Source organism: Jaculus jaculus, chromosome 1 (genome assembly GCF_020740685.1).
Source record: "Jaculus jaculus isolate mJacJac1 chromosome 1, mJacJac1.mat.Y.cur, whole genome shotgun sequence".
NCBI classification, from domain to species: Eukaryota; Metazoa; Chordata; class Mammalia; order Rodentia; family Dipodidae; genus Jaculus; species Jaculus jaculus.
Genome location: NC_059102.1, coordinates 172916679 through 172933673, shown reverse-complemented (window position 1 = coordinate 172933673; position 16995 = coordinate 172916679). Strand labels below are relative to the sequence as shown.

General features: G+C 36.4%; 2 protein-coding genes across 2 annotated transcripts; one reads left to right on the top strand and one right to left on the bottom strand.

Moving 5' to 3' along the window:
- The first annotated feature begins 3514 nt into the window (after positions 1-3514).
- LOC101605841 (olfactory receptor 1038-like) lies at positions 3515-4480 on the top strand. Its single transcript, XM_004667744.1, has one exon. It carries the CDS (start codon positions 3515-3517, stop codon positions 4478-4480), a length of 966 nt encoding a protein of 321 aa, XP_004667801.1.
- Positions 4481-12168: 7688 nt separating this feature from the next.
- Positions 12169-13101, bottom strand: LOC101609036 (olfactory receptor 5M9). Its single transcript, XM_004667619.2, has one exon. The coding sequence runs from the start codon at positions 13099-13101 to the stop codon at positions 12169-12171; it is 933 nt and encodes a 310-aa protein (XP_004667676.2).
- Between the last annotated feature and the right edge of the window lie 3894 nt (positions 13102-16995).

Here is a 16995-nt window from a genome sequence, read left to right as displayed (position 1 = left end):
ATGTAAATGCCATTAACTGCTGAGCCATCCATCCATTCCCTTGTTTAGCTACTTAAATATTTTACTAATTTGTTTGCAAGCAGAGCAAGATAGAGACAATACAGAAAGAGAGAGCATTCCAAGTCCTTCAGCTACTGCAAATGAACTGCAGTAGCTGAAGGACTTGTGCCACTGTGCACCTGGGTTTACTAGGATACTGGGGAATTGAAATCATATCATTAGGCTCTACAGGCAAGCAAGTGCCTCAACCATTGTGCCATCCCTCCAGCCCTTGCTTAGCTATTTTGACAAGGACTTGAATGTGTTCTTTTCCATGCTTGATAAAGAAAAATAAATGGGGTAAATGATATGTCTACCTAACAATTAATAATTTGTAGATATAAAGCAAAAATTCAGGAGATCAACAGACTAATGGTTACATCAAAATCCTTCTCACTATGATCCAAAGAATAAACAAGGAGAACTGAGATAGCATTGTGTCAGAAAAGGCTGAGACATATGTGTGGTTCATCATGTATTCCCCACTTAGCTTTTGGCTTATTGAACAAATTAGATTCCACACATTGAACCAAATCTTGGGGTTCTGTTGGGAATATGAGGGCTCTAATTAAAATATGACTTCATGTTACTTTTGTCTTTAGGAATTAGTCATATTCTGGTAAGAACTTACAATAGCAGATCCACAAAGGCCAATGGCCATGGGAAATTGTGCCTAGGGAATATTATTAACTGTGTACAAAAGTGTATCCTACATGCTGGCTTACCTCACTAAGAAGAAGTCAACAAAAGGAGATCCCCTATGCAAACACAGAGTAAAATTTCTTTCACAACCAGGTAAGTGGGAACATTCTGTTAGTTACTTCCACTATTTTTTCTACTCAAAAGCCCATGAGCTTGTGTAGCTCTGCCCCAACTAAATGAAATTATTTGTCCACATGCAGAAATTCAATAACTTTCTGAACCTTCCAAGGCAAATGCTCCCTCAACTACTCCAGGATTTTTTGGTGTCTGTGTAGAGGAAAAAACATGACATGCACTGATGAACTCAATCCCCATGCCACAAAAGCATGAATGAGTGAATGAGAATAACCTTTGTCTTAGGAGAAAATATATATATGTTTACAAAGAAAGGGTGTATCAAGTAGAGATTCTTAGATGTGAATATACACAAAAATGAAAGCTGGAATTAATAGGATATGTGTTGTATTACTTTACCTTTTACTTTTGATGTTTAAGGAAGGAAAACAAACCTGATTTCAGTGTGTTTAAGTAAGGTAACCCAATGTCAAAATACCAAAGCTCCCACTACTTAATTCTTAATATTCAAAGTGACTTTTAACATGGAAGGCTGAAAGAGGAGATAAAGTCTGTGTGAAGGTGGGAAAAATACTGGTCACCTCACCTCTTTTGTACTCTCCACTGTTAGTAGCCGTGTTAAAAGTACCACCAGGAAAACAAATGAGTTAATATTTCATTCTGCACCATTCTTTCAAGATGGCTTCTGTTGCCACCAATGTGAAAGTAAATAATTGAGTCGGAAAAAACCTTTTGTGACACATTTTATGTATGCACATATATATATATATATACATACACACACATATATATATATACATACATACATACACATAAAATGTGTATATATATATATATTTATAATGTATATATATATACATTATATAATGTATATATATATACATTTTGTGTGTGTGTTTGTGTATGTATGTATGTATGTATGTATGTATGTGTGTGTATGTATGTATGTGTGTGTATGTATGTGTGTGTGTATATATATATATATATATATATATATATATATATATATATATATATATATATATATATGTCTAATGTGTATGATCATGCACCTATGTGGAGATGTCTACTTCAGTTTTGGAAAATACATTAAACAATAAATACAGGATTACATTTGGGTCAATTAAGGATGCAGAGAATAAAAAATGACAAATTTTTGGGTCACTCACATTAAATTATTAGAAACATTTTACTCTGGGCAATATTCTTTAGAAATAAAGGCTAAGCCGGGCATGGTAGCACACTCCTTTAATCCCAGCATTTGCAAGGCAGAGGTTGGAGGATCACCATGAGTCTGAGGCAACCCTGAGACTACATAGTGAATTCCAGGTCAGTCTGGGCTAGAGCGAGACCCTACCTCAACCCCCCATCCCCACCACAAAATAAAAATAAGGAAAAAGAAACAAAGGCTACTGGTGTTTGTATTTTGAATTAAATATGGAAAAATATTTTCTTCCTAAAATTCATTAGTTTTCTTAGACACCGAGATGGAAAAGGGAGTACAACTTCTGAGGGCCCACCGTAGAAATTGTGATAGCTAAAACAGTTATGCACTGAGAAGTCAAATAAAGTAATCTTAAGTGTGGAGTTCAACAAACCAAGATTCTAAGAAGACCCTTTGAAGATAATGGCCGTTTGAGAATGAAATGCCTATGTAATTTTTTTTTTTTTTAGTACAGAGTCAAAATAAGTGAATTTTAGCTTCCTACAGAAAATGTCCAGTACTTTGGCTCTGTCTCCTTTCCCTGATTTCTCCTCCACATTACATTGAGATATACTCCAAGTCACAGATGCCAGGCGAGCTGGAATTTCTGAGCATGGAGCAGGGTTAGGGGTAACAGACTCTCATTTGTTAGATGCTGAAAATAATTATTTCTTCTATCCCCAAAGTGATAATCACATTTCATGGAAAAATATTCTTGAAAACATTAAATACCACAGTAAGTAAGTAGAATGATAGTTTTTGCTAATACAGACATCTATACTTTCAATATATGCATAAGCATATGAAAAAATTAATAACTGCATGTTTTTAGGAAGCTAGTATTTACAAATGATTTAGTTATATTCAAATTTAAAATTTGCCTCCTTTACAAGTAGAAACATTTAATGACACCCTTTTATCCTCCTTATTGAAAGAACAATGCACCTTTTAGTTAAACACAAGATACAGATCTCAAAATTAAAAATATATAGTTAAAGTGTAATGAATTATATTTTGGGGTTAGTCTACTAAAGTTTTGCTCCACCAAGCAAAACATAAGGCAGAGTAAAATAAAAAAATGCTTTTTTTTCATATCAAGTATAACTTAATCTTATCTAAATGTATAGCATCCAATATTTTAAATATAAAGATTATTTCAGTTAATTCCTTCCCTCATTTATTCATTCATTTATTTAGTTTTATGTGCAGAGTTTGAACCTTAGGCTTGCACAATAATATATATGAGACAAATAATCTACCACTGAGTTGCATCCTCAGCCCAGCTGATTTCTTTCTGATTGGACTGTGTATTTTGGTCTCAGAAAATTAGAAACAATTAGAACAGTGAGAAATGGACATATTTTATATGTTACTGTATCAGACAATATCTTCTCAGAATCAGGACACACAAAAGCTGTATCTGATTAACACTATATTCTCTTAATAATTTGTTTCATTTTTCTTTTTTTAAACACAGATGAGAAAGTTGACTAAATGTCTGAAAGAAATACCACCAGGGTAACAGAATTCATTCTGTTGGGGTTTTCCATCCCCAGAGAGATTGAAATTATTCTTTTTCTGCTCATTTTAACAGTATATACTCTGACTTTGGTAGGAAATGTTGGGATGATTTCATTAATCCGATTGGATCCTCAGCTTCATACACCCATGTACTTTTTCCTCAGTAATTTAGCCTTTGTAGACCTTTGTTATTCCTCATCAATAGCCCCCAAGTTCCTGGAGACTCTGCTGACCCAGCAAAGGTCTATATCTTTCTATGCATGCGCAGCCCAGCTGGGCTTCTTCTTGACCTTCTTGATTTCAGAAATGTTCCTTCTTGCAGTAATGGCTTATGACCGCTATGTGGCCATTTGCAATCCTCTTCTCTACATGGTGATCATGTGCCAAAAGGTCTGCACATGGCTGGTCCTGGGTCCCTACATTTACAGCTTTTCTGTTGCTTTGCTCCATACAATAGTAACTTTCCAACTGATCTATTGTGGCCCCAATATAATCAATCACTTCTATTGTGATGATGTTCCTTTGATGGCCCTTGCCTGCTCAGACACCAGCCTCAAAGAGATTCTGATATTCATCTTTGCTGGATTCAACATGATCAGCTCTTTAACCACTGTCCTTATTTCTTATTTGTACATTGTGGCTGCCATCCTGAGAATCCAGTCAACAGAAGGAAGGTACAAAGCCTTCTCCACTTGTGCTTCTCATCTGACAGCAGTCACTATATTCTATGGGACACTGATCTTTATGTATCTGCAACCAAAATCAAACCATTCCCTTGACACAGACAAGATGGCCTCTGTGTTCTATACAATTGTCATCCCTATGTTGAACCCCATGATCTACAGCTTAAGGAATCGCGAGGTGAAAAATGCCCTGCGGAAGGCCATTGAAAAATGTTATATCTTGCCTTTAATGCACTTCAAACAAGGAATTTCATAACTTGGAAAAGCCATTTGCAAGATATGAATTTTTACCAAATCTTTTAAATAAACTCATTTTCATCATCTGTCCTATGAGTAAAATCCTTCCATATGTGTATGTTATTTATGCAAAGTATGATAAAAAACACTCTTTTAAGGTTTTAACAAATTACTGCTGTCTGTGTATGTGGCCTGATGGCAGTTCCTTTACAACAGATAGTGTTACATAATTTCTGCCTTCTTTCTGGCAAGTTGTGCTGGTGCAGGACAGAGGAGGGAGCACAGTGGTAAACTTTGGGATATTCTCATGTTATTTGATGTAACCTCCTGCTCCCCAATGTACTTTATGTACCAACAACCATTTTTTCACTGTGCCTGCAGCAACCACAGTATTTGTGACCAGGTACTCTGTGAAATTTTGTGATGTAGTGATTAATTCCATGTATCAACCTAAGGAGGCTAAGGGATTCTCACTTAGCTTTTATCACATAATTATTTAATGTGTCTATGAAGGAGTTTTTGGAAGACTTCCTTTTCAGTCAGCTGGATACATAAAAAGCATTGTTCTAAATAATTCCAGTAGGAATGACCCAATGTGTTGAGGACAAAGAGGCAATAGAGCTGGAGAGAAAGGATGATTCTCTCCTGCATTTTGAGCTGAGACATTGTCTTTCCCCCCACCTTCAGGTATCAACACTTGGTTCTTAAGCCATCAGATTCTGGGACTTATATCAACTCGTCTGCAACTACCTCAATTCAAATATCTGAATGGAAAAAGAAAGCATGTATCTCACATAGTACATTTATTTGAAAGTTTAGAAAGTGTTTGGGAATTATGTTCCCTTAAAACCATACAATCAGAGTTCAATTCTTGGACTATGACAGCAACCATATTGACTCTTTGGTGTTAAGCCAAAATATGGACACCTTGGTATTAAACACCCATATTGATGCCTGGATGCATCATCTCTTCTGTAGTGTCCTTAGCCAAACTGTCAAGGAACATGTAGAAATCACTGCTTGGAATAGTTAATTTAGCCATCACGATGCACTTTTATTTGAGATAAGTTAAAAAAGGGAGTATGATCTCTGGAAATTAGTCCTTATTACTTGATTTGTGCAGTGAAAATTATAAATTGTTAAAGGACATGGTAGTGGGGTGTTTGCCAAGATTCTCTAGACAGAGGGAGATGATAACACATGATTTGGAAATAGAGATAGATGACTTATTATGATAGATATGACAGTTAAATAGATGACTGATATGGACAGATAGATAATAGATGAAGTTTATTGGGGTCCCCTAGTGAGATTTCAGAGACTAAGAGGACCCCAAATATTCCATCAAAACTGGTGAGTGTACAAATATCGGCCTCTGAGCTAGGAATGCTGATGCGAGTACTCCCAGCCTGAAGCTGAACACTTGCCATTCTCATTGATTAGTAAATATTAAAAGAATAACATAGGTGAGATTTAATATTTTCCAATCCTGAATTCTAACCCAATAGTGTATCAAACTATAAAGAAAAATGTAAAAGTATGCTAATTGTACATTCATTAACTTAAAGTTTTATACATACTTTATTTCATTGTTCCTATTATTAAATGCACATCGATACCATTTTCAACAAATCTTTTCTGAGTACTTTTTTATATAAAATGCTCTCTGGGAGTCATATTTAAATAACTATAGACCCCTATTTATAGCAATTAAAATATTGTCATCAAATGAGACTAACAATGTTTATGGTGACTGGCTAGAGTTCTAAGGTTAGTTCTTAAATATCATTTGTTTCTAATTCTGGCATATTTGGTAGTTTTTGTATTTTAAAGTTGATTATGGAGAGTTATCACTCTATGTTGAACAGAGAGAGCATTATTTTAACTCAACTCTTTCATTAAAAAAAAATTCCTCCAAGATTAAGATGAAAAGCACTTACCTAAATAACAAAGAGTATGTTTAATATAACCTCATGTTTACACTAATTCAGATTAAAATAAAACACCAAACTGATTACAGTAGCCATTAAGTTCAAGTGAAAAGGGGTGTGATTACTAATCCTGATTGAAAATTTGATTAGATTGAAATTATAAAGGACATGGCTGGATGTCCCTAGGTGTATTTTCATAAAGAACTAATGGAGGCCCAAAGATCACCTGTGAATGTAGACGTTGTCACCCCACAGGTTGGGCATTTGGATGGAACTAAAAGAAAAAGGGCAGCTAGTATAAGAATTCTCCCTACATGCTTCCTGGCTATAGTGATGTGAGTTCTTCCACTCTGCCATATCCACTTCACCATAACAGACTGAAAACTCTGAATTATTAACCAAAATAAATATTTCTTCCCTTACATTGTTTATAATCAGACATTTAGTCACAACCAACCAAAGCCTGGATAGATGAAGGGTGGCCCACTTACACACATTAATACATTTTGTGCATTCCCTATATATGGATTCTCTAGACTCTATCATGTAAGGAGGATAAGTTATTAGAAATTGTCCATTGTTGGGCTTTAGGGATTCAAATGAATAATGCAAGGAAATTGTGTGTTTGTATGTGTGTGTGTGTGTGAGAGAGAGAGAGAGAGAGGGAGGGGGGGCTATAACTATAACTATAAATAAATACTTTCTAAAACTGGGATACAATGCTGAAGAAATGGTTTATTCCTTAAGCATAGTTGCTTGTAAATCCTGAAGGCTTGGGTTTGATTCCCCAGTACCTATGTAAAGCCAGATGCACAAATGAGTGTATGCATTTGGAATTCATTTGCAGCAGAACTAGACCCTGATATGTCCATTCTCATTCACTGTCTCCTTACAAATAAATAAATAAATAAATAAATAAATAAATAAATAAATAAATTTTATTAGGATATATTCATAGAATTATAATGAAGATTGAAATTAAGGGAAAGACTGATTCTTCCTTGGAAATCCGGTGGTATTCTAGATAGTATCTTTGATATATTAGACACTTTTGGCAAATATGCATATGAGTAATTTAGAACAGAAATGAACTTACCAGAGTCCTAAAGCCTGGGAAGTGGAAAGGCTAAGGTCAAGGTTTTGGCTTCTGGAGAAAGCTACTTTGTAGTGAAGTCATACCATAGAAGGCAGAAATAGGAAAAACCCACTCTAGGTATCCCTTTGCATATTAAGTGATTTATTATACTCAAAAGCACTGAGCCCTCCTGACCTCACAGCTACTATTAGGCCTTTACTTTCCAACACTCTTGGATTAGCTATTGAGTTTCTAACACATGTGTTTTAAAAAGGACAAAATAGGGCTGGAGAGATGGCTTAGCTGTTAAGCGCTTGCCTGCGAAGCCTGAGGACCTGGTTCGATTCCAGGCTCAATTCTCCAGGACCCACCTTAGCCAGATGCACAAGGGGGCGCATGCATGTGGAGTTAGGTTTGCAGTGGCTGGAGGCCCTGGCGCTCCCGTTCTCTCTATATATCTGCCTCTTTCTCTCTCTCTCTCTGTCGCTCTCAAATAAGTAAAAATAAACAAACAAACAAAAAGGACAAAACATTAAGATAATAATATTTTGTCCCTTAATTCTAAAATCCACTTCCTTCTTTCATATAAATTTCTCTTCTCATGGGGCATGACAATCTTAATTTTTTTTCTTTTTTTTTTATTGTCAGCAAACAGTTTAATCTACTTCTAAAGTCTCACTCAATTCCCCACTGGCTGAGACTCCAGGCATGTTTCATCCTGAGACAAATTTCTCCTCAGTTTCAATGCTGTGTTATATCACATGTATAACATGCTCCCTAAATCTAATCATGGGTAACCATAAGGCAAACATTTTCATTCCCAAAAGGAGAAATAAGATAAAGCTATTAGGTTGCAATGCATTTTCAAAATCTTGAAGGGTAAATAATATATATTAAGTCTAAAGAACAATCACTTACTCTGGACACATAGAAAAGGGGTTGTCCCTTAAGGACTCTGAAGTGCCTCCCGGATGTCCTTGTTGGGAGCAGGCCTCCCCACTCACAAAGTTGGAGACAGAGGTTTGTGGCTTTCCCAGACTGGTGTCACTTCAGGTTCTGGGATCCTGGAGGCAGTACTACACTCAGGAGTCCACTGCACATATCGCAACTGGACACTTCTGTTCCCGGGAGAGGTCTCTGCAGCATCATTGCAATTAAAGGCTTGAGGGAATGCTCAATGGATAAAGTACTTAACATGTAAACATATTTGAGCTCAGATCCCCAGATCCCACATAAAAATCCAGAAGCCGTGGAGATGTGGCAGGCTTCTATAATCCCAGCACAACTAAAGTGAGATGGGAGGCAACAACAGGAGAATTATCCAGAAAGTAATGAACACTTAGCCTGGAAAACAGCAGTGAGTGGTGTGGGGCCCTGTCTTAAAGGAAGTGGAAAGGAAAGACTGACCCAATCATTCTCTAGCCTCCACAAGTATGCCACATTCACACACATGAAAACACACACACACACTAAAAAATAGAGAGAGAGAGAGAAAGAATTTAAAAAAAAAGAAACAGGTACAAATTGCTGAGTTCCAAAAAGAAGTTGGAATTATCTGATCTGCAGTTATGTGTAAACAGTTCAGTTGGTCAAGTGTTTACCATGAAATCATGAAGACCTGAGTTCAGATCCCCAGTATCCATATAAATGCTGGGCCAGACATCATTTGCCTCCAATTCCAAAGCTCAGAAGGTGCAGTCACATGGATACCCAGGGCATACTGATAATCTTGAATAGTTGAATCAATAAACTCTGCATTTAGTGAGAGACTGTGCCCAGTAAACAGGGTGGAGGGCATTTAAAAGACACCCATCATGGATGGACCTCTCGTTTTCACACACACACACACACACACACACACACACACACACACACACACACAAACAAACAAACACACATACACACACATACTTGTGTCTACACACATACGGGAAATCATACCTACAACACATGTGTACCACACACCCACATATAAGCAGCATCAATAGAAGATGATTAGGGCACTTTTAGTGTTATTACTATACACATCCAAATACAATGAGCCTTAAGACAGGATTGCAGTATTTCCTTATACAACAGTGAGAGATATGGGTTGGGTAGCCTCTATACACATAGTTGTCAGAATTCTGATTTAGGTAACTACATCAGTAGTACCATGTTGAAAGGAAAAGGGAAAGCCTGTCTAACAGCCCAAGTATTCACAAAACTTTAGTACCAAAAAAAAGAACATGGGAACTGTGTGCTACAGATGAGTTACCAGTCTTTCATTTCTAATACAAAAGGTTCTGTGTTAAAGACAGAAGGACATACTTGCCATAGGCAACACTGCCTTGGGCTGTCAGGAATGAGCCTGTGAAGCTCTGAGTAAGTAGACTTTGCAAGAGAAGCCCTAGATTTTTGCTTTGCCCTAAAGCCTGGGAAGCAAGTTTGGGTAGTTTGAAAACATGAAAATGTTGAAATAGTTGAGTTGTTAAAAGTTCTTGCCTCACAAGCATGAGGACACAAGCATGTGTTCTGTTTCTGGCAGCCATGTGAACACTCAGATATGTTAGTACCCGTCAATAATCCCAGCATGGGAATGCACAGGCTGGAGGATTCCTGGGTATAACTAAGAGCAAGAATGCCATAATTGGTGAAGTGAAGCCTCACGAGAAGCCCTTTCTCAAAGAAGATCACAGTGGGGCTGGAGAGATGGCTTAGTTTGAGGCTTGATTCCCCAGGTCCCACGTTAGCCAGATGCACAAGGGGGCACATGCGTCTGGAGTTCGTTTGCAGAGGCTGGAAGCCCTGGCACGCCCATTCTCTCTCTCTCCCTCTATCTGTCTTTCTCTCTGTGTCTGTCACTCTCAAATAAATAAATTTAAAAAAAAGAAGAAGATCACAGTGTATCTGAGGGTGACATGAAAGGTTGTCCACTGAACTCCACACACACACATGCACACATATGAGTGTATACCCAGCACACATGTTCCTGTACCCATGAACACACATATGAGTATGTGCACACAAACATGTGTAATTTTGAAGTATGCTGTAAATACAGTTCTAGTAAAAACAGATGGCAGTTTTCTCTTTTTTAAAAATTAGTTTTGTAATCAGTGAATGCACTCAAGTTGGTACCATCGTTGGCCTCCTCCCTGTCCTCCCCCTTCTGCAGGGACCCTCCTAGCTCAGGAATATGGGTTGTGCATATTGGAGTTAGCAATCAGTTATGGGTAGGAGGCAATGCCTCTGTGTATCATGACCCAACATATGGTTCTGACATTCTTTCTGCCCCCTCTTCCACAAATTTCCCTGAGCTATGTTGGGTTCACTTTAGGTCTGCTTCAGTGATAAGGTCTTGGGAGCCTCCATGTCTCTGGATATCTGGTTTGGTAGGAGTTGATTGTTCTCTGTGTCTATTTCCTTCACTCTTGTCCTGGTACAGATGGTACTTTTCAATCATTCCCTCAGTATCAAAAATTATTAGTGTGGTCACCAATACTTTACAATTTTAGACACATTCTAAGTTGCTAGAAAGCATCACTTGGTAAATGAGCAGAAATGACATTGTTATACTCACTTTTTAAAAACTCTTTTTTATATTAGATTAGCACATGCCTGAAAATAAGCTCAATTCTTGGGAATCACTTTTGGACATTTGCCTTGATGTTGGTATGGCAGTAAGAGTCACCAAGTGCAGACAAATGTACATTTGAAATTTAACAGGAATAGACTGAAAAATAAGTAAGTTGTAGATGGAGCAGTGTAGATAATTACAGAACTTTTCAGAATTTTACATCAAACCCCAATAAGCTATGATTTTGAGTTTTTGTCATCACAGCTAAATGTGTGCCCTGTATGGTAGTATTTTATATGGACATTAGTAACCAAAGGCAAATAAAGCTAAAATTAGTTAGATAACTCAGAGTATAAGAATTTAATGTAAGATTAGTGAGAGGATATAAGCCAACAACAATATCAAATCATATTCTCAATCACAGGGGAACGTGCTAGTCTTTTTTAGCCCAAACTCAAAATTAAAACATACAAAATTCATACTTGAGTATCTTTTATTGTTGACAAAGGTAGGAAAGCAATTTGTTTTCAAATTAGTTTAACCTCATAGCAGAATTTCCACCACAATCAAAAGTAGAATTTAAAGTGGAAAATGCAGTTACTGACACACAAGCAATGTTGGGAAATAAAAACTGTGGACAAGCCTGATGATAATAGAAACACACTACATGCAGATTCTCAAGACATCTTCCTTGCTAGAAAGCCTTTAACTTTGGAACATTTAAAATGCATTATATTTACATAATCATATGATAAGAAATATATGAATGTTCAAACTTCTATTCCTAATAAAATGATTTATATCACAGGATGAGGAAAGATGTACAGAGAAAAATGTTCAAAGAAGTAATGCCCAAGTCTCTTAAGACTTCCTTATTAACATTAATTGGTCTAAGCTTTTGTGAAAATTCTTCCAAAGGTTACATTAATACAATTTCATTTGCAATGTGGAAGGCATGGTATTGTTGATACAAAGAATCAGCCATGCTTAATAATTAGAGTACATTCATAAAGTAAAGAAACACTGTTCCGATGGACCTATTAGTCTATTAAAGAATTGCTATTAGACAGATTTTTAAGTATGGGGTTTTCTGTTCGTCAAATACATATAGACCAAGAAGCCACTGAAATGTCTGCTGAATTTCAGTGCTTTAAGTTTGCCTTGGCTATTGCTTTATTGACTGCCTCCTTAACATCCTTGTTCCTGAGACTGTAAATCATGGGATTCAACATGGGGATAACAGTGGTGTAAAACACAGTGACCATCTTCCCCTGCTCCACAGAATCCTCAGTGGGCCTCCTAAGATACATGAAGATGAGTGTCCCATAAAACATAGAAACAGCTGTCAGGTGGGACCCACAGGTAGAGAAGGCTTTCCTCCTGCCATCAGCAGAGTGCATTCGCAACACAGCCACTATGATGAGGGTGTAGGAGATGAGGACCACAGATAGGGAATATGTGAAGTTAATCCCAGCAATAATAATCATTGTGTATTCTTTCATGTGCACTCCTCCACAGGCAATCTTGATGAGAGGAGGATCTGCACAATAGAAGTGGTTGATTTCCAAGTTTCCACAGAAATATAAGCCATATGTCCATAACGTGCACATCAGACTCACAGAGAACCCATAGACATAAGGCACGGAGATGAGCCTGACACAAACACTCCTGGACATCTTACTTCCATAGAGCAAAGGGTTGCAGATGGCCATGTAGCGATCAAAGGCCATCACAGCCAAGATGTAGACTTCCACATGGACCAGGGCAATGAAAAAGTAGCACTGTATCATGCACGCCACATAGGAAATGGTTTTTATCTCAGATAGCAAATTTTCCAGCATTTTAGGGGTAACATTGGAGGAGAACCACACATCCACAAAGGACAAATGACTGAGAAAAAAGTACATAGGACTCTGAAGCTGGGGGCTGATACTGATCAGAATGATCATGCTGATGTTTCCCAGCAGAGTGACCATGTAAACTATCAGGAACACCACAAAAAAGAGAACCCGAAGTTCCTGATGTCTGGTCAGTCCCACCAGAAAAAATTCTGTTACATCTGTAAAATTTGGCATTGCCTCAGCAAACACAGAGTCTATGTTGCCTATGGAGAAAAATAATTTATGTGAATTTATTTAATTCATACTTAAAACTTTCAAGGTATACATTTTTTTCTATTACTTTTTATTTATTTATTTTTTGGTTTGTTTGTTTGAGGTAGGGTTTCATTCTAGCTCAGGCTCTCCTGGAATGAACTTTGTAGTCTCAGGGTGGCCTGGAACTCATGGTGATTCTCCTACCTCTGCCTCCCAAGTGCTGGAAATAAAGTCATGAGCCAACATACCCAGCTTATGTTGTTTTGTTTTGTTTTAAACTGAATACTTCAGTCATTTACAAAAACCACAAAATAAGCATTACCTTAGCATCACTCAAAATTTAAGCCAAACTCACAGTGCACTTGACCCTCCAATTTAAATAAGACTTCAAAATCTTCCTTTTCATGCTCTCTTTGTATACTGTCCATGCAGTACTATCAGAAATGGGAAGGTACAGTCAATGTATATATAAAACAGTCACACCTAATGGAGACCATTATAATGTCAGAAACCTCAAAGTAAATTTTACAAACAGAATTTTTTTTTGTGATTGTTAGGTAAATAAGAACTGTAAAGTTTGTTTCTATGATACAAGCATAGTCAAAGCTTTCCCTGCATAACAAATCTTGACCTAAACTAAATTGACCATGAATTCTAATTTTCATAATTTGAAGTAGAACTACTTGCTAATGAAATCTCAATTTCATATTGAATAAAAATGCATGTGATGGAGCATTCAAAAGTATAGGAAACATAAGCTAAAGGTGACTGATTTTAGGCACTCTCTTATGTGTATATCTTGCATATACAATTACAGCCATGTAGTTGCAAATATTGTGCCACTAATCTCAAAATTACTTCAACTTTCCTAAGTTAGGTGCTGCATATAATATATCTAGTCACATACATAATTGAAAAAGTATTCTGGCCCCTTCACTATAATCATATTCAATACAAACACACTTTGTACTGTACACTTTTTCAGGTTTTAAAAATTCTCTGATAATGATTTTCTTAATAACAAACAAAAGTTTGAAGATTAAGTGTTTGATTTTCAATCAATTCACTTTTTCCATGAAAGGAACTATGGAAGGCTTTTGGTTTTGGGTCCACTTTACACATAAAGAAACTGCAGCAGATTATGTATATATAATCTGGATCAGCAATCTATCAATTGTCAGGGTTGTGTTGCATACTGAATAATTTGACTTCATTTTTGCACTTTGGTAGCCAGTTTGGTATCTATTTGGTACCTTATCCTATTAACATATTCCTTTTCATTTAAATTTCAATACTGATTATCCTCCAAGACAGAAGAAAATAATCTTTTCTATACTTCATTAATGAATTAATATCAACTTTTGGGGACCTAAGTAAGGGCTGGACCATAGAGATAGAGGATCAGTGAATCTTTATTTCTCTATTAAGTTTAGATGATCACACTGGCCCAAAGTCAGATGGGAAGTGACTTCTATGAGAAAATCAATATTTTATATAGCTGTATATCAACTATCAAAATGAGGATGATGGCTGAATATGTAATTTATATAAATGAACTCAAATTAATTTTATTAGTATTTTACTATTTTATGAAGGCAAATACAAAATTTATAAATTGACGGGTTAATTATTTTTACTGACTCTCTGTCTCCATGACTAGTCACATATAAATTTATAACAATACTATAAAAATCAGTGGTACAATGAAATGCTTGAGTAGAAAGTCTAGAAAATGGTATTCTTAGTTTTCCTTCCAAAATAGGATTATAAAATTTACTGTACCTATTTACAACTCAAAGAGTCTAAAGCATGCACACCTACCTTCCCAGCAGAGAACAGCAAATCATAACTTCTCGCTATTTATAACAGTGTCTTGAATATTGCAAGGAGTGAAAATAAGTCTCTAAGGTATTACGGAGACAATTATGAAAGAAATAATGAAAAACACTCTAGAAACATCCCTGGGGTAAATTTAAAGGAAGATCATTAAGAGTCATAATAACATTTTGAAATAAAAAATTCATGGCATGATGATATCATTTGGCTTCCATTGTGACCTGCTTCAGTCCACTTTCACTAGTACGCTGGTAATCATTCCTCCCATCGCATTGGTATATACCACGTGAAAAGTCGTCTGGTTATGCTCCTTATATATTCAACAGTTCCAAAAAGCAGCAAGTGTGAGGCTAGATGGTGTCAGCATTGTGTGCCCTCTGCACCCTGTGTCTTTGTTTAGATGTTGGGTTCTTCACAGTATAGTGCACATGCTAGAATATGAAGAGAACGGGAACTATACTGGGAATCAGGAGATGAAGTTTGAACTAAACCATAACTAGAAGGAAAACCTTAGGTCTAACAATTTATGTGATTTTGAAAAATACTATCTGCAAAATACTTAAACTGACGTTAAGATGTTATCAGGTAATATGGAATAGAAATTTTGCCCAATACATATGAATACATTTGCATATGAAACATTCAAAGAACCAGATACTAGCACAAAGGGGAAGGAGACCAACACAGAGAAAAATCATCTCCTACCAAATCAGAGAGCCAGAGCCTCAGAGGCCCCCAACACCTCACACTGAAGCAGACCAAAAATGAACCCAACATGGCTCAGGGAAATTTTGCGGAAGAGAGGGCGGAAAGAATGTCAGAGCCACATGTTGGGTCATGATATGCAGAGACATTTATTGTACCAATAACTGTGGGCTAACTCCACAATGCACAACCCATTTACATCAACAAGGAGGGTCCATTGGGAGGGGGTAGATCATGAATGAGCCTAAACAATGGTACCAAACTGCCTGTATTTGCTGAAAAGAAAACTAATAAATTAAATTTAAAATAAATAAATAAATAAAACGAACCAAAAATAAATAAATAAATAAAGGCGTGTGTCACCAAAAAAAAAGAAAGAAAAAAATGGATTTTACAGTTTCATTTTCACAGGCTTTTTGAACATTACCTACCTACCTGTATGTCATTGTGACTATAATCTGTTTCTCTCTGAAGAATAAACATGTAAAAACAAACTACAGAAGTGAATTTTTAAACCTGGTTTAGATAACTAATACATTGAAAAAATTCATGCTACTTTATCAACTCTGAACTATATCTCATTCTGGTCTTATGGACAGATTTGTAGTCAGGGAAAATTTTACATATCTTTCAGTGCATAGGAACCCAGAAATATTAAGTTCTTATCACCTCTTATGAAGAAAGCCCATTAAGTAAATTCATTTGCACCAAGAAATTGTTTAATAAGTAATTTATCAAAAGAGTGCATTTGAAAAAGAATCATGTTATGGGTGTGTATTGCATTAACTCAGCTTATATTTTCTGTACCCAAACAAAGTTATTTCCTTGATTGTAAGAGAATATTTAATACAGTAAATTGTTTCTGCATCTTTGAAATTTATGAATATGAGATATCAAGGCTTATTAATATTACCTGGACAGGATTTTAACTACAGAGATAATCCTAAATTTTTTTTCATTTCATGTGCAAATTAAAAAAAAAAACTTAGCAGTAGGGTCTTACCACTAACCTTTGGTGGGTCATCAAGTACTCTGACAGGAATCTGTCTGTCTTTTAGGAAACCTTGTAGGTCTCTCTCATCAAAAGCTCATTGTGGATGATAGCCCCATGCTAGTACTGGGAGTTACAGGTCAGTGCCCACTAAGAAAATGCAGAAAAAGATAACTAATATACAAGAGTTAGAGAGAAGAGAGAGAGAGAGGGAGGGAGAAGGAGAGAGAGGGAGGGAAGATGTAGAAGATTAAGGTTATCCTTGATCCTACTCGTATGCATTTGACACATAAAATGGAATGGCATGGCTGGAAGCTAGAAGAGAGTCAGTCCCCAGACAG